Raw genomic sequence first — 22,750 nt, 5'->3', positions numbered from 1 at the left:
TTTCAACAGGTGTAGTCATGGTAAAAAATCTAAGATTAATGAAGTTTTATTTGATGTTTGTTCATTTAAGCATATTTATTTTTCTCACTACACAATTCCCAATTTAATATTTTTGCTTATTTCCAATAAATATTAGCTATTAAAGTTATTGGGATATTTATCTATCGTCCAGTTTTAACCTCAATGTAATCACTAGTTTACTCACGGAGGGAAAGGTGGGGTTTGCACAAATTCATTTAGCATTTCAAGGGGGATGGTGCGGGAAGGTCAGGGAATGACCACCGCATATCCCCGGAGCAATATGGCCTTAGTTGCTAATGCTCCTAAAAACCAAATAACAACAACATTTCAGGGGGGAGGGTTGCCGTATCAAAAAGATTTGAGAATCCCTAATCTAAGCAATCACCTGAAGTTATAACAGTCACAAGACACCTCACGTGTGCACATGCGTGTGTGTGTAATTAAGGTGTGTGAATTAAGTGTAATTTTAGAGTACAAGAAAGAATTATTAGCATTAGCATTAGTAGAGGCATTTGATGCAAGAAAGCAAGCTTATGCAGCATCAGCCAAAAAAAAAAAAAAACCCACTTCCACTTCACCCCTCTGTTCATTCAAAATACCTGTCCAGCTGAGCCTTAAACTTATTTAGGCTATCAACCTCCACCACAAGGGATGGGAGTCTGTTCCACCAACCAACCACCCGCTGGCTAAAGGCAAATTTCCGCACGTCTATCCTACATCTGTCTTTCCTCAATTTGAATTTATGCCCTCTCAGGTGATTTTTCTGAGCTAGAGGAAGAATCCCATCAGCATTGAGCATGCTTAAACCATTCAAGGCTTTATACACCTCTATCAGATCACCTCGCTGGTGCCTAGTCTCCAGACACTGTAATTTGCAAAACTTAAGCCTTTCTTCGTAAGAGCACCCCTTTGTTCCATTCACTAATCTTGTTGCCCTTCTCTGTACTCGTTCCAGCAGCTCTACATCCTTCTTGAAATGAGGCCTCCAGACCTGTATACAGTACTCTAGGTGTGGCCTGACCATTGCCTTATACAATGGAATAATCACCTCCTTATCCCTGCTGGAAAAATTCCTGTATATCATTGACAATACTCCATGAGCTACTCTTGCAGCACGTCTGCACTGCTCAGAGAACTTCATATCTGCCTGCACAACCACCCCCAATTCCCTTTCATTCTCTACCACTGTCAGTGTAGTACCACAGAGTTGATACGTTGCTCTGGGGTTGCTGTTTCCCATGTGTAGTACTTTACATTTGTCAATGTTAAACTTCATTTGCCACCTCTCAGCCCATCTGCTCAACCTTTCCAGATCCTGTTGCAGCAGCATAGTGTCAGTAGTGTCCTTGACAACCCTGCCAACCTTTGTATCATCTGCAAACTTGGACATTAAGCTTGATATACCATCATCAATATCCTTTATAAATACAGAAAACAATAATGGACCCAACACTGAGCCCTGAGGGACTCCACTAATAACATTAGTCCACGATGAGCAGTGTCCATTAATTACCACTCTCTGTCTTCTCCCCCTCAACCACCCCTTTATCCATAGCAGCAATTTGCCTCCAATGTCACACTGCTCCAATTTGTGTAGCAGTCTTCCATGTGCAACATTATATCCTAGAACTAGGGCCAGTGCTGAAGCAACTACTGTATGGCCAAAATGTTAATAGTAATGATAACCTATGTAGTGTGATTAAAGTCTTTTCTCCACTTTTAAAAATTAATAACTTTAAAATTATAAGTCATATCAAAAAGTAGTTTTTTTTTTTTTTTTTTGCATTGTAATCAGTATGTGTGTGGTTATTTTGACAATAAAAAAATAATAATAAAAATTAGTTTGAAATCTGGCCAGCAGAAATCTAAGTGATTTAGTCACTCTAATAAACAAATTAGCTTTTGTGTCTGTAATTAAAAAGGAATAACTCTGGGAGTGAAAAATTTGGGTGTTTGCTTGTCATGGTCCTAATCTTCTTCATCAAGATAAAAAGCCTAAAGACTTAGCTCTAACTTAAGTAACCAAGTACAGTCCAATTCATTTCTAAAATGTTTCCTAAGGATAGAGTATTTTTAATTAAAATTTTTTTACAAGAATGGCAATAATGTTACCACAGCCCTTAGAGCTACAGTAACACTATTGCCATTGTTGTAATGAAGACGGACAAATTATTCAAGGCGGCCTTGTTTGAGAAAATCATATCAAATATTGTAAGGCATTTTGAAGGCAGCCTAACTCCTAAACCAAGAAGTGGTTGTCCACTAGAATAAAAGAAGTGATTCAAAGGACTGATGAGGTGCAACAAGAGTGATTAAATCATTTCTAGTGCTTGCCATACATCTTGTGTAACGTATTCTCTAGGACATGACATGTAAAGCCTTAAAAATAAGCCACCACCTGCTTCCCTATAAAATCAAACATTTACATCAAGTGGAACCACAAGACTATCAAACTCATTGCAATTTCACCTAGTGGATGACTGACAAGGTTGTGCAGCATCCAGAATGGTTATTTGACATCCTACAGACAGAGGAAGAGCATTTTCATCTTGGTTTGGTTCTGTGATAAGGGCAAATTGTCAAATTTGGCCTAGAGAAACCTTCACATACACACTGAGGAATCACTCCACCCATTAAAGGTTATAGTATGGTGTGAATTTACAGTACACATGCTATTGTTGGTCTCCTTTCTTTGAAACCATTAACAATCGAAAGCATTTTAGGACATGCATACGATATCATACCTACTAAATATCAAAATTATCCCAGAGATTAATGAACATAGTTTCCATGGAAACATGAATTTATTGCAGGATAATGCTACACCTCACATTGACAATAATGTCTCATAAGAGCTGTTATGAGAAGATTTCTCATAACAGCTCTTATGAGACACTTTCATGGAAGAGCAAATTATCAGGTTTTTTTTTTTTTGGCTGATGATGCATAAGCTCATACACTTGCTTTCTTGCATCACATGCCACTACTACTACTATTTTCCACATCTGTGGCAGGAAAGGTTGCCTAAACTTACTCCAGCAGATTTGTGGTTGTGGAGATATCCAAAACATTGTGCTGACAGAAATTTCTGTTCAACTCTTTCAAATATGACAGATACAAGCTGTTGGGAGGTAGTGAACATTCCATCCAAAATTTTGAAGGCAGCTGTGGAGAACCTAATGCAATTTTGATTGCTTATTGGACACAGAGATTTGATTGTCATGTGAGAATTGGCAAAAAATTTACTTTGTGTTATTTTTAGAAATAATTATTTTGTACACACCAGTAATAAAATTTCAAACTAAATTTTCCTATTGTTTAAAAAAAAAAAAAAATCTCACATACTGATTACCAAAAAAAAAATAATTTTTTGGTAATCAGTATATGAGATAATTTTTTGGTAATAATTTTTGGTAATTTTTTTGATACAACTTATTATTTCAAGTTATTAATTTTTAAAAGTGGAAAATTATTTATAATCACTGTGTATGTATTTTTATACCATTTAATTAAACAATGACTATTAAATGATAGCTCCTATATAATAAGCTTTCAGGACTGCCTGAATCTAGGTCATTCTACAAACGTTTTGAAAACCACCCTTGTATAAGGGCACTACCCACTTCAGAACTTTTTTTTCCATGTAAAAGATAGCCAATGCTCTCTAACCAGCACATTTATGTTAGTATGCATTCATTTTGGCTCCTTTTTCCTCATTTAATTCCCTCACACACACACAAGGGAACCTATCATTCAAATTTAAATCATTTCATATGAAAGCTCTAGAAAAGGTAGAATAATATATATACACAATGAAAGATCAACTTGAAACTGTTCATGTACTGTGCAGACAGCAATCCCAGTTTTGTCTGTGCAAACACTTTTTATGATAGCAAGATTTGTGGAAAGAAATACAGTGGGAAAATGACCTACAGAATGTTTACAACATGTAAGCAACAATTATAAATCAAAACCAAGGTCACATGCAAGGATATAATGATATCTAGTGTTGATGTGTAGCATGGTGCACTGCCTTTTCAAACTGACACTCAAGTCAATGTTATTCTGATTACTGAGTATAATTGCAGTATCATACTGCATTATGCCAGCCCACACAATACCATGTGTTACTAAAATAGCATCCGTGACCAGCACTGCATTGAAAACATCAGTATTTCATTCAAGCATCTTCCACTGATTGTGTTATGTGATGATGCATAATGTCACATGACTTCTAGTGTTGGAAACTTTCTGGACTGGTGGAACTGAGAATACTCCAGCATTTATGATATTTCCCCAACACAAGTCTTGATTTTTATTTTTTTTAATCCAAAAATGAAAATCTCATGTGGGAAAGCACTTTCACCAAATATAAGACATCCTGCAAGCTATAAGGAGATCATTTGTGGATATCCAGAAATGCCAGTCTGCAGACAACATTTATCACCTTTCGTGTGTGTGTGCAGGAATGCATTTATACAGATAACTGAGGATTACACAGGGAGACTTTGAGAACTGTGCTTAGATAAAACAATGTAAGACACACTCACCAGCATTTATACATGGTATGATTGGCTCCAAGGATGGCATGACTAAACACAGAAAACTGTGATCAGTGGCAATTGGCAGTTTCAAAAACAAAGTCTTGTGAAACTATCAAAGACAAAGCAAGTGCATTGTCTTCTTTTAACTACAAATTGGATATAAACATTTTATTAATCTATCCATTTTCTTGGCCTAACAAAAATACCGAATGCAACACTTTTGCTAGAGATCTCATACAAATTGTCATGTGATGTGGGCTTTCACTAATCAAAAACGGCAGCTAGGCATCGCATGTTCTGATGATGTACAGCGACAACATGAACTCAATATTTTCTTGCTAAAAACTGAAAGGAAGGGAAAAAAAAGTTCATTCAGTAGCCAGTTATAAATAACATGCCAGTGTAGACTGAAGTATATAAGGCCCAGAAGGAACAAGTAAAGTAAAATAAACAAAGGAAGTATATATACTGGCAGAAGAGAAAACCAGAATACAAATACAAAATTTTGGAGAGTAACAAGAGGGCTGGATCTCATGACACTTACTTTCAATAGCATGTTGTTAATCGTACAAATCGCCTGCAACAGCAGCCAAGGAAAAGAGTATGGTAAAGTTAAAAGTGGAATTGGATAGCCACTTTTTGGCACAGGGAAAGGTATGAGCAGTAGAGAATTTATTCAATTCAGATTTTATTATTGTTATTTCTGTTGGATGTTAAAGTACAACACATTTCTTTTCCTCTCATTATAACTACAGATTCTCAAACAGAAGAAACAGTGAGTCCTTTTACTAATAACTTTTATGGTTATCCATACTTAGCATCCTAAGATATTGGCTTTTTTTAATTGTTATTTTTGCTTAATATTAATCTGGTACAAGTTTGAAAATATTCAAAGTCACTCAATGAGTCCCCCCGCCACCTACAATTCAGGCAAGAGTATAGCTTCTTGACAATGTGTATCATGATCTTTTTGAACATGTAACTAAAATGAGAGATATCCAGCTGTTGGTGATAATTAGTGAAAACCAATGAGAGCTGATGTCAGCCTACATCACACAACCAGTTACATGATATCTACTGCAAAATTGTCAGTAGCAGTAAAAGGCTCATTTCCAGTCCCTTACCTTGGTTTCTTACTTACCTGAACCTGACTAATCTTAACAAAATTTCTATGTCCAGTTAGATTAGGATAAATTAATAAAAATTTTATTTCTAATTTGCAGTTAAAAGAAAATAATGCACTTGCTTAACAGCATAGCCTTTCATGAAACTATGAAACTATCAAATGTCATTAATCAGTTTTCCATGCCTGTATTGCATTATCAATAGAGCTTAACCATGAAAAATGCTGTTAAGTGATATGCCTTGTAACATTATATCTGAGCATAGTCCTCAAAAACATCTTTTATTATTGGAATGTAATTATTAAAGTCATATTTCCAGGAACCTTTTGCATGTACCTTGTAAATAATGATTACACATATATACATTCAATTAATATTAGGTTATCTTACCTGATTGAACATTTTCAACAAATTCTCTCAGTACATCAGCAGAAAAATCTTCCTCGGGCTCCATTCGGTAACGAACATTAGCAGTTTCAAAATAACCCACATTTACATCTTCACTGCTGTCATCTAACTGCAGGTCAGTCAATTCGTTTAGAAATTCATCTTCCCTAGATATTGCAAACACTATTTTTTTTTTAAAGTCTTTTGCCACCTTGAGTACTTCTTCCCTTATCAACTGTGTTTCTAAAAACAAGATGGGAAGAGTGGTAAGATTGTTAAAATAGCTTAACTCAACAATATAAATTTAAAAAAAAAAATGGATGTTAATATGCAGTTTTTAAGGACGGTTAGTCATTCAATAATTTAATAACAGAACAGAAAACTAAATTTAAAAATACTTCACCTTATTAAATTATTTTTTGTTTTATCTCTCTTTATATTTTTATTGTTATTTTGGATATACAGGTAGCCCTTGATTTACGTCGGGGTTAGGTTCCTGGGGGGAAAGGCGCAAATGGAACCCTTTGTATAATGGAGTCAATTGGAAATCAGAGGGTTGGGTTTCAGGCACCAAAAATTTTGCCTACTACTTTGCATCAAATGTTTTATTTTTTTAGCATTCTTCATAGTTGTAGTAATAGTCAATGGAGGCATATTCATAGCCCTACACACATTAGGGCGGCTTTCATCAGATTCTATCCTCCGAATATTGCACTAGGATTCAATTAACTACTTTTACCAGATATGGCATGTCTTTATTCTATTAAATTAAAAACTTTATAACACGATTGGAAAAAACTGCACACAGCTATCACTATTATTATTTAATTTATTAATAGCACAATTAATAAAAAAATGTTAGCTTAATAAATTTCCAACGTGTAAATAGCATAAACAACAACCAACTGAATGCTTCACAGCATGGACCTTTACCACTCACATCCACAAGTGGTTACTTTGAGGGCAGGAATCTTTCTCGTCTCTGATGCGAATGCACTAATTGCTGATTGGCTCAGATTGTCCTAAATCACATGAACAGTGCATGATACATAGCACAGCATGATGCCGATAAATTTTGTCTGATGATTTTAAACTTTCAATTTATAAAAAAATTGCAAAAAAAAAAAAAAAAAAAAAAAATGCAAAAATAAATAAATAAAAATGACATTGTGGTTAGTGATCGGCGCTATTGCGAATCAGCATAAATTGGACCAGCACAAAACAAGAGCTACTTGTATTTATTACACTTTTATTATTATTAATTTTTTTTTTGGCTGGTGCAGCAAAAGCTTGACTGCCTTGCACTGTGTGGCTAATACTAAGTCATCTGTAGGAGTGCTTCTTACTGCTGATCATTAACCATTCTCCTATCTTCATATCGTTTGCATGTTCTATCTACATTATATGGCAAGAAATGGGCCCTGTGCACAAATCAGTCCTGTTTGATACTCACATCAAACAGGACTGATTTGTGGATAGTAATTAAAAACTTTGAGTGACTCAGAACCTGGATCTCAACCTCAGTGAACACATAACAGAAGATGAAATGGGGTATTCGATTAGGTTGTGGCCAAAACAGCCTTCTCCCAAACTAGTTCTGGAAGCTGTTTTACAGGAGGAAATGGAGGCAAATTCTGATCATGATCAACACTCACAAACTGGAAGTTTGTGAGTGTTGATCACGACGGTTTTGAAATCAGAAGGCCAAAAATATCAAAAAACTAAAAAATTTTCAAAAATGTGCCACTATAAATACCAGATATGATGTAAAGAAACAGCACAGCCAAAGAGAGATAAGAGCCATCTACCATCTAAGCCAACCAAGGATGAGGTGGTCAGAGATAAGGAGAGAAACACTATTTGCTTGTTGGTTTACTACTGTTGGGCCACTATTTTACAGTGTCAATTTGTGAGTTTTAATTAAAAATTGATTAAATTAATAAAATAAGAACAGCCACCATGTTTAGTAAGAGAAGTCCAGTAAAGCCAAGTGAATATGAAAATGTCGTTAAAAAGTCACACACATTTATCACATTGGAAAGAACAATGGAGGTAATTCTTAGAATGGAAGGAGGTCAGAAACATCCTATGTGTGTAGAAGTATTAAACTGCCTCCATCGACTGACTACCATAATTAAAAATGCAGATAAAATAAAACAGTCAATGCAACATGCTATGACAGTAAGCGTGATGCAAGTGAGTTAGAGCAGAAGTAAACTTTTAGAAAAAAAATGGAGAAATTGTCATTGTGGATGGATGACAAATCAAAAAAAACACTCTGTTGATTCAAGCTGTTATTACTGATAATACAAAGTCAATTTTTGAAGATCTTAAGAAAAAAAGATGGATATAAGACATTTTTAGGTAGCAAGGGATAGTTCATGTGATTTAAATCTTGAAGTTGGCAAGGTGGCAAGTGCAGATGTCAAGGCAGCTGCAACATTTTCTGCAGGGTTTCAAGCCATTGTTTCATTTTTAACATTGATGAGACCAAGCAGGAAATGCTCGGTCTTGTCAACAGGTTTTTGTCAAGAGAATGAGCTACTAGCCACAGTTATTCTTCTCTTGGACAATGCCCCTGGCCATCCTGCAAACCTTGCTGAAGTCAGAACATCTCTGAACGTCAATGTTGTTTACATGCCACCAAGCATCACCTCAGTTTTGCAACCAATTGACCAAGAGGTAATAGCACCATTAAAGCCTATTACCTCCACCAAATCTTCATGGAAATGGTAGAGAGTTTTGGACAGGTCAGCCAAAACTATCAAGGATTATTGGCACTCATTTGACATTTTGAAGGGCAATAATAACATCAATGCAGCTTGGGAGAAAGTGTCAGTGAACTGTTTGAATGGAGCCTGGCACAAATTTCTCCCAGAATTTATGCAATTTCACAGGATTAGAGCCAGTGAGAACATTAGTGAAGACATTAGCAGGCTGGTGCAAGAGGCGAGGTTGGACAAGGTTACAGCTGAAGATGTAACAGAGCTGTTGAATAGCCATGGACAGCAGCTTTCCAATGAAGACTTGGAAAAATTGGCTAAATAAGTAAGTGAACAGAAGGAGGAGGAGAAAGAAAAAGATGAAGAGCCTCCTCTAAAATCTATGAATACAAATGATCTATAGCATATCCTTTCAGCCATGGCAATCCTCACTGATGAACTCTGTGAGATTGACCATGACTGGGAGTAAAGTGCGAAACTGAAAAGGAACATAATTGTATCCACTGGCCTTTAGTCTGAGTTTCTCAAAGAAAGAAAGAGGAAGTCCCAACAGTCAACACTGCATGATTTTTTTCAAAAAAAGGGAGATCCTCAACCAGGGACTTCATCAGAAGTAAAATCTCTGCATTACGCCACTGTCAAAAAAGATCAATGCAAGGACCCTACAGTGGCACTTACAAAAACTTTCAGGCTGGGCTTTGAACATATCAAAGTAAATATACAAAATTATTTTTTTTATTTAATTAAATTTAGTTTGGTTATTTTATACTGTATTACATTTAATTGATTTATAATCGTAAAATGCCTGTTTTTACATTCATAGCATTCATTTCAGAGCTTTAAATATAATAACATTATATTACTTATATAAATTTTGAGAGGGGCCTGGAATGTAACTCATTAATTTACTATATAATTAGGTTCACTTTACACTGATTTTTTTTTTTACAATGGTTCCTTCAGGAATGGAACCGCATCGTAAACCGAGGGCTACCTGTATTACCTGTAAGTGTCAAAATAATTTTGGTCATATAGTGCTTGAGGTAAGGAATTTCATTCAAAATATGCTCTGCAACAATCTTTAGATTATTGGCAACTTTAGATTGTTCTTTAAAAAGCTAAAAGATAACTGCATACTAAAATCTACACTCAATGTCTTAAGCATATAAAATAATAAATAATGAAAAAAAATTCAATTTACTTACGAACTCTATGATCAAATCCAAAATCAACATCATAATAAACCACAACTAAAGGTTTGTTCTGATACCTCCAAATGTTAGAACGTGTTCTCTGTCCAACAAGAGGAAGTGAATTTTCATCAAAAAACTGTTGAATTTCACTGGCTACTCCATCAACCTATATTCAAATTTCATAAAATAAGTATTTTAATACTTTTATAATAAATACTGATTTTTTTAAAGAGGGGAAAAAAAAAAATGGTTTCAGAAACATTTAATTTGTGAATCGTGTTCTACAATCCATAATTATTTCCAAAATCCACTAAACTCCCCCCCCACACACACACACTTTTTTTGAAAGCCTCAAACACAAAAGTTATAAGAACCTATAGCAATTAGTACTATGAACGATTTCAAGATTGAGAAGACAGAAGATACATCAAACTTGAATTTCTGGGGATTGTAATTTTCAGGAAATACATGTGAAGGGAAAGTTGTACCAGAAAACAGAAGTTGAAGGGATAAATTGGATAGTAAATGGATGCTGATTGGTTGTAGCAAGTGGTTTCAATGGCTTGGAAGAGAGTGAGGGAATTAGAGATACCAATTCAGAAGGACTGTGCCCATGGAAGTATCTACAGAAAAGGAATGCAGCAGAAAAAGAATATCTATGAGACAGAGTGTGCAGAGACTTAAGGATGAGTCATTTTTGTACAGAGAAAGTAGCTGTTTAGGAGAAAAGTAACACAGAGTGAAAAAGAAAACCCAGTTTTTCAGATGCAGAGGAAGCAATATTTGTGATGTGCTTTACACCGAGAGAGAGAGAGAGAGAGAGAGAGAGAGAGAGAGAGAGAGAGAGAGAGAGAGAGGAGAGAGAGAGAGAGAGAGAGAGAGAGGAGAGAGAGAGAGAGAGAGAGATACTAAAAGTCAGAGTAATCCCAACAGAGATGTGATTTTGTCTAGGAATATTTACTAGGAATATTGAATATTCAATATTTACTTTTGCTAACATCAGATTTAATTGCACATTTGCTCTAATACTTTTTTCAACCTATAGCCAAATTTGCCCACCCATATCTGATGCTTGCTACTATTGCTTTTATTAATTTAATCATTTTGATTTAATCATTTTTACTTTACTAGTCACTCCTCTCTAACTGGCTTTACAATTCAACCTATAATTTTACTTAATTCATTAAAACAAATAGGATATTCACGTTCTTTTCCAAACCTACAATTTCTCATATTTCTGCTATCCTTTTCCCATGTTTTGGGCATTTTGTGTAATTTACACTTCCATCTTCACACTTAACTGACTTATTAATTCAACCCTATATATATATATATTATTATTAATATGCATAATCGGTTGGATTTTAGCATATAGTTTAATGAATACTTTAGTGCAACGTTAATGCCATTGTAAGTATGCCAATTGGACATTATACGTGCCTGTATATATGTGTGTTTTTTTCTCTTTTTAATGGTGTTTGGACATAAGTATTATTTTGCATACAAATCTGGTAATCAAGTTAGCCCAACAAGGTTATCTTAATTCAGCATGGCCTATACATATTAATTTTAAGAAGTATATTACTATATGATAATGAATTTTTCATTACACTTTACTGATGAATTTTCATTACCTTCAGCTAAAATTATATTAAAACTAATGGTTATGTTTATGTCAATACTAATTTTAAATAACAATACATTTACATATATTCTATATTATAATATACGTAATTTAATATATGTAATTTATACGTAATATACGTAATTTTATATATGTAATTTATACGTAATTTTATATATGTAATTTATACGTAATATACGTAATATTCTATATTATAATATACGTAAATGTATTGTTATTTAAAATTAGTATTGACATAAACATAACCATTAGTTTTAATATAATTTTAGCTGAAGGTAATGAAAATTCATCAGTAAAGTGTAATGAAAAATTCATTATCATATAGTAATATACTTCTTAAAATTAATATGTATAGGCCATGCTGAATTAAGATAACCTTGTTGGACTAACTTGATTACCAGATTTGCATGCACAATAATACTTATGTCCAAACACCGTTAAAAAGAGAAAACACACCCACACACACACACACACACACACATATATAGTAGTAGTGGCATGTGATGCAAGAAAGCAAATGTATGAGCTTACGCAGCATCAGCCAAAAAAAAAAAAAAAACACACCATTCCCTCCAAATGCCTGTCCAGTTCCTCCTTAAATTTATTCAACCTATCAACTTCCACAACAACAGATGGAAGTTTGTTCCAGCAATTAACCACCCACTGGCTAAAGGCAAATTTCCACACATCTATTCTACATCTGTCCTTTCTTAATTTGAATTTATGCCCCCTTAGGTTCGTAATCTGAACAAGTGGAAGGATCCCATCAGAATTCAGCGTGCTGAACCCATTCAAGGCCTTATACACCTCAATCAGATCACACGCAGGTGCCTAGTCTCCAGCCACTGCAATTTGCAGAACTTAAGCTTCTCTTGATAAGAGGATCCCTTCATTCCCCTCACCAATCTTGTTGTCCTTCTCTGTACACGCTCAAGTAAATCTACATCCTTCCTAAAATGAGGCCTCCAGACCTGTACGCAGTACTCAAGGCGTGGCCTGACCATTGCCTTATACAGAGGGATAATCACCTCCTTTTCCCTGCTAGCAAAATTCCTATATATCATTGACAAAACCCCATGACCTGCCCTGGCAGCTTCTGCATTGCTCAGAAAACTTCATATCTGCCTGCACAATTACTCCCAGGTCTTTTTCATTTTCTACCACCTTAAGTGTAGTACCACACAGTTGGTACGTTTCTCTGGGGTTACTTCTACCCATATGCAGTACTTTGCATTTGTCAAGGTTAAACTTCAGTTGCCACTTCTTAGCCCATCTGCCCAAATTATCTAGATCCTGTTGCAGTAGCACACTGCCATTACTGTCATTAACAACCCTGCCAACCTTTGTATCATCTGCAAACTTCAACATTAAGCCTGATATACCTTCATCAATATCATTGATAAATATACAAAACAACAGTGGACCCAACACCGAACCTTGTGGGACTCCACTAATAACATTAGTCAAAGAAGAGCAGCACCCATTGATTACCACCCTCTGTCTTCTCGCACTTAACCATCCTTTTATCCATTGTAGCAACTTATCCTTAATACCATTCTGCTCCAATTTGTACAATAGTCTTCCATGCACAACAGTGTCAAAAGCTTTCCTGAAATCCAAATATATGATATCAAAATTATTTTTTGCATCCAGTTCCTTTGTAACCACATCATAATATCCTATCAAATTTGTCAGACAAGACTTTCCCTTAACAAATCCATGCTGTGTCTGAATTATTGCTGCAGTCTTGTCTAGATGATCCTGCAATGCATCTTTAACCAGCGACTCCATTATTTTACCCGGAACAGAAGTTAAACTAACTGGTCTGTAATTACTCGTGTCACCCTTCGATCCCCCTTTGTGAATTGGGGATACATTTGCACATCTCCAGTCCGTGGGAACCTCCCCTGAGTCCAAGGATGCTCTCATAAATATATATATTCAAATATATATATTTGAATAACGTTTAAAATAGTTGGAAACAGAATCTTTCATAATAAAAATAAAATAAAAAGGTACAGCATACATCAGAGGCAGCAAAAAGCATATTCCTCTACATGATGCTTGAAATATAACCAAACAAATAAATTAGAATGAGAGTTAAAATAAAAAATAAAATAAAATGCCAGCAGTATGGCAAGACAAGAGCGAAAATAGTCAAAATTAAATCAAACCAAACAGGGAGGGAAGAGAGGGGTAACAAGAGTAAAAATATTGCAGCAGAAACTCTAAAATAATTTAGAAAATCTAAACATAAGAATAATAATTCACTGAATTTTGAAAGCCAATTAAACAGAAATTTAACAGCGGCCCCTCTGAACTGTGCTGCCATCCGTAGTTCATTTTTCGTCTATATAGTCTGATTAAGATTACTTTTGTCAGTAGCGTGGCTTGGCACTGGAGTGCTAGTATCTGTTCTATTTTTTAATTTTCACTGCATCAGGTCCACAGCTGTTTAAATCCGCTGCATTGGTGGTTCAATCTGGGGATCGGATGGCGGACTGGTCTTTTTTGATCGATTCTCTTTATGGCGATTTGTCTAACTATTGAAATGCAGCGATTCCCTGACCATTATTGTCCTTGTGGTCCTCTGTCAAGATGGGGCATAATGGTCAGTCTATTTTTGGTTTATTTTTGTTTTGTTTCATTGGAATGGTTTACATCTCTGTTGGTAATATTTCACATAAATTTGGACCTGGTGCCCGTCAGAGGGGGCGCCATTAAATTTCTATTTAATTGGCTTTCAAAATTCAATGAATTATTATTCTTATATTTAGATTTTCTAAATTATTTTAGAGAGTTTCTGCTGCAATATTTTTACTCTTGTTACCCCACTCTCTTCCCTCCCTGTTTGGTTTGATTTCGACTATTTTCGCTCTTGTCTTGCCATACTGCTGGCATTATTTTATTTTAACTCTCATTCTAATTTATTTGAATGGTTATATATATATATATATATATATATACACACACACACACACACATATATACAGGTAACCCTCCTATAACACAGTAGTTAGGTTCCCACAAAATCTTATGTAGTGCAGAACCATGTTATATGGGACTAAGAACCAGTACAAAAAGGGGGGGGGGGGGAGGTTATGTTTCAAAAGCTAACTAAAACATCTTACAAACTGTGATACACATAAGTCAGATAATGGTACATTCATTTAATTTTCTTCCTTTTCATTGCTGCCGAGCACAATCAAACAAGAGTTTTCTCTGTTTCAGAATATCTTCACCTTTTGAACTTTCTTCTGCATCTAGATTTCGTATATCGTCTGCTCTTTTAAAAATTAGTAATCTGGGATTGTTTGCTTTTGCTTGATAGATCTTTGTAAATTGTATGGTATGGAGCTAAGCATTTCTGAAGCTCGTATGGTATGGAGCTAAGCATTTCTGAAGCTCCCTTTTGAACTTCGTGTTCCTTTCAGTAAAAGGATCTGCATTCAAAAAATAAGATTCTAATTGCTCAGCTAAGTTTATGCCTTCCCGTATGCTTTTTAATGTAAAATTTGGAACTTCAGAATTTTCATCTGTGCTATCATCCTCTGAAGTGATTTGGTTTACCTCCAATGCCATTTCCACCAAATCCACTTTGCCAGCCTCTTTTTTTTCCAGTAATTCTTGAACGCCTTCAGTAGCCATATCACCAAAACCTTCCCTTCCCACCGACTTAGCAAGTTCTACTATCGCACCGATTTCGTTTTCTGCTGGTTCGACCATATTTCCTGAATGAACTGACTCTGGCCATACATTTTTCCAACACACATATAATGATGATGGTTTTACTTTGAGCAATAAAGCTATAATTCCAATACAGTCCACAACTGAGAAATGTTTCCATGCCTCCATCACTTCAATAGATTTGGAATCGATTTTTCCAAAATCTATTGTAACGATTTTCTGATGTAATAAGCTTTAAAGGTCTATATAATGCCTTGATCTAATGGCTGAATTAAAGAGGTTGTATTAGATGGTAGGAATATTACTTCAACATTTTGGATGACTAAAATCTTTTGGATGGCCTGATGCATTATCCAATAGTAATAAAACTTTAAAATCTAGATTTTTCCACTTTGAATAGTTTTCCACAGCTGGCACAAAACAATTTAGAAACAATTCTTTAAATATCGGCAGTTGCTGATTTATTTAAAGGATTATGCCTAAGTTTCTTAGGCATAATTTAGGGCTGGAATTTCATTTACAACAAAGAAATTATTCCAAAATGGAACAAAGTTTAGTAATACATTCCTGGAAAAATTTATAAATGATCAAATAAAAACCAAAATAATCTTACAAAAACCTTAAAAGGTCATGAACTGCATGCTTCGAAGTCACAATTTTTTATGGTCTTAAACAAGTAAAAGTTCAATAGCACAGATTTCTCAACAAAATATTTTTTTTGCATAACGACTAGCGAGTCAAGAGTGGGATTCACAAAAAAGAATGGAAATGTCGAAAAATTACATCCAACATAATAGCAGGGTTTCTCCCGCACGAAAGCTCAAAAATACACTGTTATGCAAGGTTTGCCACAATTCTCTAAACATATTAGAGTGAAACCATGTTACATAAGTACCACATTGTGCAAGGATTGCCACAATTTATCAATCGTGTTATAGGGGAGTTGCCTGTATACGAGATGTGACAATAAGTTTTGAGAATAATTCATTTAAAAATTTATTTTGAAAATTATACAGATGTGAGGCCATTGCCTTCGAAGCAGTCCCATTCAGACTGTATGCAAGCATTCCAGTGTAGGATCCATTGATCATAACATTTCTGGTACTCACTTTCTGGTATCTGTTTTAATACCCGCATTACATTACTCTGAATTTCAGAAACGGACTGAAAACGCATTCCTTTCATGACTCCTTTTAGTCGAGGAAATAAAAAGAAGTCGCAAGGAGACAAATCAGACAAATACGGAGGATACTGTAATGTGATCAATTTTGAAGTTAAAAACTCTCTTACTACACCGAATTTCTTTCTGCTCACGAGAGGTTTTTCGGTACCAGCTTTGCACACACTTTCCTCATCAACAAATTTTCAGTAAAAATTAATCTATCACTTTCCTGATTAATGTTTAGTTTTTTGGCAATCATTCTTGTGGTTAACCGCCTATCGCTTCGAACAAGATCACGCACAATGTTTTCGTCATGTCGAGTCGTGGAAAGACTCCCTGAACACTCATCATCTTCGACGGATTCACGTCCTTCTCAAAACTGTTTTGCCCAATTGAAAAAGCGTGGTTTTGACATGGTATCATTTCCATAAACTCTGGTCAACTTTTCATAAATATCCATTGACGATTTGCCACTTTTCACCAAAAATTTTATCACAACTCTTTGCTCTAAATTGCATTCCATTTTTCACATAACATGGAACTCAAACATGTCTTCACATGAACCAACTTGTATAATGACTGAAACGACTGACAACATTTACCCTTTGCATGCAGGTAGAGGGGTTCAGGCTACACAAAACTTGAAACTTTATTGTCACACCTCGTATATGTACGTATATAACCTATAATAATCATTTACAACATTTTCATAATTGATCATTGTAGATAATTGTGTACACACACAGTTACGGCAATAGTTTCATTCAGTCACTATTGCTGTCAATTTTGTAATCAACTAATTTGCATATATATGATTAAGAAAATGCTAAAGTGATTAAGTCAATTATTGAAATAATGGATTATTAATCATTTGATTATGCCCAGCACTAGTTTAAATATCTGTGTGAACACAAGATGAGAGAAATCTTCAAATACACAGGACCCATAAACTAATTACAAAATCCCATTGGGCCATCACCTAACTAAATGAGGCTGGCTAACTCATTCCTGCTTGAAAATGTGCTGTAAATTTATTGCATTGTGCATTGGATTCAATTCAAAACCTTACCAAATGGGTGATGACTTATCTACTCAGCCATCAAAATCCAACCCACCTAACTGTTCTCCAGCACAAGTATCAATATAACAACAACCACCACCACCACCAAAGAAAATGGTGATGAAAAATTAAATGAAAACAAGGTACTCTAAAATTTTTAACTTTTACTTACTTCAGAAAAGACTTCATGTACAGGTTCATATTTTGAATGATAAATTTCGGGCTGGAAGATAGTGATAGAACCTGGTGGTAACTTGAAATTTTCCATAACATGCTGATTGAACGTATGCATGAATTTAAACTTTCCTCGATATGCATTGGCTGTTAATAAAGAAATTTATGAATATCTTATTAACTTTTTTGCACAATACATAACTTATAAATGATAAATAACAATAAATAATAAATCTTGGGAAGGCAAAGCACTTTGATAATCACTTTGAGTAACTTTCATTAGAAGAAAATTTATGCAATTTTATATTTATCACATCATTATACCACGCTAAGCCATTGCTTGGTCAGGAAAATGTAAGAGTAAAAAATTTATGTTCTAAAGCTCTCAATGATGATGATACAGAAACACAGCATGGCCTTAAAATTGATTAAATCTACATGACAGTTATTGAAGTTGAGGTTATGTAAAAAGGAGGACCCCCCCCCAAAAATTCTCCACATATCTCTTAAACTATGCTTGTAGCAAACTGGCTGCAGTTCAGACTTAATGTCCATTCACCAACTTTATGGGACATAATCTGCTAGTGGCAAAACAGCTATATAACTGTAAACAAATTAGAATGGTTGGCTAATATGGTAGTAAGCTAATAAGACTTATTGAAAACTTATCACTATGGTAGAATAATGCAATGTTGATGCATATGACACATATCAGAATATGTGTCATATGTCATATGACATAATGTGTCAGGAAACCATAATATAGTACTAATTATGTTACTGGAGCAACCATCAAGATAGGTCACATTAACGACAAAAGCCTACATGGCAAAATACTGCAATTAATTGTACTAGATCAATACAATATCAGAATACTATAATATAAAAATATCATCATCAAGAAGCTCAAAAGAATGAGACTACAAGAGAGCCAAAATTTAACAATTATAATCAGATTTATTCTGAAAATAAAAAAGCAATACCTTTTAAAACCAGTGTGGAAGAAAGTTTACATTTAGTGGCCATTAATATCTGATATGTTTAAGTAACAACAAGTAGGTCCCTCTTTAGCCCTCAGAACAGCCTGAATTCATCATGGGACTGACTCAATGAGGTGTAAAAAGCATGACACAGGTATGCTGGTCAATGCTGAATTAATTGCTTCCCACAACTTCTGCAAATTGGATGGTTGCAGATCTGTACTCCAAAAAAAGTGTTCCATGTTCCACCCTATCTCATGGATACTCAACTGTACTGGGGAGACACTGCAGCAGATTTAATTCATTCTCATGTTCCTGGAACCAGTTTTGTATAATCCTAACCTTATGACATGAGACATTATGAATCCATTCACAGATACACTACAACCACAAAGAGATGCACCTGGGCAAAAACAATTTCCAGAGAGGCTGTGGCATCCAAATGTTGCTCTACTGGTATCAAGGGGGGCCAACATGCACCAAACACTCCACACCATTTACACTGTTACCACCACCAGCCTGACACTTGGCAGGATGGATCTGTAGACTCTTGCTGTTTTTACCACATTCTGGTCCTTCCAGCAACGTGAAACAACAGGAACCAGGATCAGCCAGATTATGCAAAGTTTTTCCAATCCTCCACTGTCTAATGTTAGTGTTCTGAGCAGGAACAGCAATGATTGACAGTGGTCCTTGTCCCTGTAACTGTATTTTTACTGACAGGAGTGGAACCCAGTTTAGTCAATGGAGGCAATATCCTACCTGTGATAAGGCACAAGTTGTGCATTCTGAAATGCCTCTTTGTTTACCACTGTTGTACTGGGTTGTTATTTGACTGACTGCAGTCTTTTTGTTAACCTGTACAAGTCTTTTCAGCCTCCATTTTGTTTCTCATACCAATGTATCTGGTGCTGACTACCATGCCATGTTCAGTCAGTTAAATCTTTTATCTTGCCCATTCTCACACTGAACTGTACACAAAAAACATCCCTACATATCTGCCCACCTGCTTTATATCACATGACATGCTGTTACTGAGGAGTGCTCCATTTCATAAAAAGGGAAGAGGTACCTAATAAAGTGGCCATTTAGTGTACCTGGCTAGGAAGCATTATCCAGCAGAGTTACATATGCAAAATTTAAGATGGAAAGTTTGGTAACAAAATCTGGCTTTGCATATAGCCCGGCTGAAGGCTAGTAAATGATGAAATAGAAGAGGCTTTGATATTTTAAGAGCAGAAACTAATGACAAAACAAAGGATAGTTTTGGATGGAAATTTAAATAGCTGAGTAGGAAATGTCAATTACATCTACAGGGATAATTTAGGAAAATCTAGAAGTAAACTTAAATACAGTAAACGTAATGAAATAGAGGGAGTAATGACAACAACGACAAAAGGCTACAAGAATTTTACACAAGCCATTTACTTTTTATTTCAAATACAGTGTTTCATCATAAAGATAGCCAAAAGTTTACATGGAGGGAACATAACACACAAGGAAAACATAATTGACTGTTATTATAAAAAAATATGTTAAAAGAGAAAAATTAACAAAAAGCTCTCAAATTTGTCAACAACAATTAAATATAGAAAAATTCTTGCTGAAAAGTTAAATACCATTTCTGATGCCAACATTTCAACAGATAGCTGAGGACCAGTTAAACACACATTTTAAAAATAAATCCAAAATCAATCAAAGGAAAATATAATTTATTATCAACATAATTAACAAATAATAGTCTATAAACAATACTAGAAGTGTCCTCTGTTGTCAGTAACACATGAATTCACTCTTTTGATCATGTTCAAGCGACATGGAATAATTTAATACACTCCTAACTGCATTTTTAATGCAACAGTAATGCAGAAGCAACAAAGAGAACAAGTTTAATCAGTGCTACTCAGAGTACGGGGTTAGAAGAAAAAGGCATGTGCAAGTTGAGAAATTCTAGTGGGCCTCATGAAACTCAGCCAATGCACATAATCTTTTTATAAAGTTTGAGACATATATTTACTTTCTTATTTAAGTAGTCTTTGGAAACTGCTCTACTCTTGGATGTATCTTTTCAATTAGCAACACTCCCCCCCACAACCCTTTGTTTATTGGGTTTCAAGTTACAAGGTTATTCATGTACATTAGTGGGTTAAGAAATGGTAAAAAAAAAAAGTTTTTGACTAAAGTAAACTTTATTGTTGATGCAGTACTGCAAGGGGTCCAGATTCAGTAAAATCTTAATTATGTGATATGGAAACTATTAACTGTACCAAATCTATTTAGTAAAGAGATGAGTTTTTTTTCAGAGGTTTCTGAAGAATTTCCATATTATTCCCAAATCATGTCACTGGCAGATATTACAATGTAATAAATGGTTATATGTTATAGACAGCTCCATTTTTTTGTAATCCAAAATTTAAAATAAACTTCTATGAACCTAGGTCACGAAATTTACACCATCCAAATATTCACTTATTTATGATTAACTTTTTAGTTTTTCAATGCTTAACTTGGTAAATAACTGTTAATAAACAAAGGTTTTATTTATTTAAAAAATAAATAAATAAAAAAAATAAAAAAAAAAAAAAAATATATATATATATATATATATATATATACACATACATACATACATACATACATACCTGCTTCCAAATATTCTTTATACAAAGCTTCATTAGCATCTCTAAAAAATCCAACGATTGTAGGATCTGACCTACTCATTGCATTAAGGAGAGCTTTAGCAGTAATCACTTCTGAACTGGCAGGTGCAGCTTGTTCTTTCATGTATGTTATAATACCTGCATTGAAAATGTCATATTATGACAATTAAAATGATTATTAATACTACACTTAAAAACAGAATTAAATTAAAATTAAAATACTATTAATATCAAATTTTTCAAACATGAATTTCTTTAATTATAAAATAATTTTAAACTGCTAAATGTTCTTTACAAAAAAACAAAGAATTGTAAGGTTTTTATTATTTTGATATTTATTTTTGAGGGGGATTCTATGGTAAACTTAACACTATAAATCATGTATATTGATAGTTTGTGTAATCCTTTAATATAAAGGTTATCCCAAAAGGAATGCATATTGCACATATGCACCTTGCTCCATATGCCTGCATGGCTGACATTTATCAAGATAATAATCTGAATGAAGTTCAACCTCAACATTAGTGTGTTAAGACAATGGTCATGCACAGAATGTTTGTGTAGAGATTTTTAAAAATGGATGGTTACACTGCTTCAGGTCAGATTATAGTCTCAGATCAAAGATCTTTTATCAAAATTGAAACTTCACATGGTTGAGTATTGACACAAATTTATGAATTGTTGTGGAAAGTGTACGGTGAGTCAAGTAGATCACAGCACAAGCACAATTTTGTGCATGTCTCAAAAGTTTTGTCAAACGTATGAGACCAGTGTTGAGGACGAGCAACACTCAGGTAGACCAAGAGCATCTACAGATAACACATTGGTATTACCTCAATTTTGGAGGAAGGCATACATATGATCTGTGAAAAAAATAGTCAATGAATCTGGAAAAATCTTCCAAAATCATGGAATACACTTTAAAAACTGAAGAGTTTTTAAAATAATAAATTGATAAGACAGACATGTGACTTTGAACCAGAAATAAAGTCACAATCAGCTCAGTGGAAGCATCCATCTTCACTACACCCCTCTGTATATCACCAGCAACAAAGGCAAAACAAATGATCATCACGGCCTACAATTATGAAGGCATTTCTTCCACTTGAAAGATCAGTAACTAGAGACTATTATGTAACATTTATTTATCATAAATTCTGCCCAAAAAATTTATCAGAAGCAGCCACAGATGTTAGAAGCTGATGTGCTCACTCCATGACAATGTAGGGCCTCATATTACCCAGTTTGTACAGCTTGTTTTCAATGATTACAAATGGGAAGCACTACCTCACCCACTAATAGCCCTAATACGAGTCCTTGCAATTATGATCTATCCTCCAAGCTCCATAGTCAAGTGGTCAGGAGTGGGAGTGCAATAGCACATGCTCTT

At 34.7% G+C, this 22,750-nt stretch overlaps 1 protein-coding gene across 1 annotated transcript in view; it reads right to left on the bottom strand.

The window, feature by feature from the left end:
- Positions 1–22,750, bottom strand: part of LOC150090705 (protein disulfide-isomerase A4-like) — a 133,802-nt gene that overhangs the window by 24,058 nt on the left and 86,994 nt on the right. Inside the window, exons 6-9 of the mRNA XM_090369889.1 lie at positions 21,343–21,498; positions 17,719–17,867; positions 10,005–10,158; positions 6,080–6,319 (exon numbers count right to left, since the gene is read on the bottom strand). Coding sequence (XP_090226015.1) covers positions 6,080–6,319; positions 10,005–10,158; positions 17,719–17,867; positions 21,343–21,498 — 699 coding nt within the window. The remainder of the gene's footprint in view (positions 1–6,079; positions 6,320–10,004; positions 10,159–17,718; positions 17,868–21,342; positions 21,499–22,750) is intronic.

The sequence above is a fragment of the Mastigoproctus giganteus genome, chromosome 1 (genome assembly GCF_048544385.1).
Source record: "Mastigoproctus giganteus isolate SK-2022 chromosome 1, ASM4854438v1, whole genome shotgun sequence".
NCBI classification, from domain to species: domain Eukaryota; kingdom Metazoa; phylum Arthropoda; class Arachnida; order Uropygi; family Thelyphonidae; genus Mastigoproctus; species Mastigoproctus giganteus.
The sequence above is the reverse complement of the archived record's forward strand: the minus strand, read 5'-3'. Positions and strand labels throughout refer to the sequence as shown.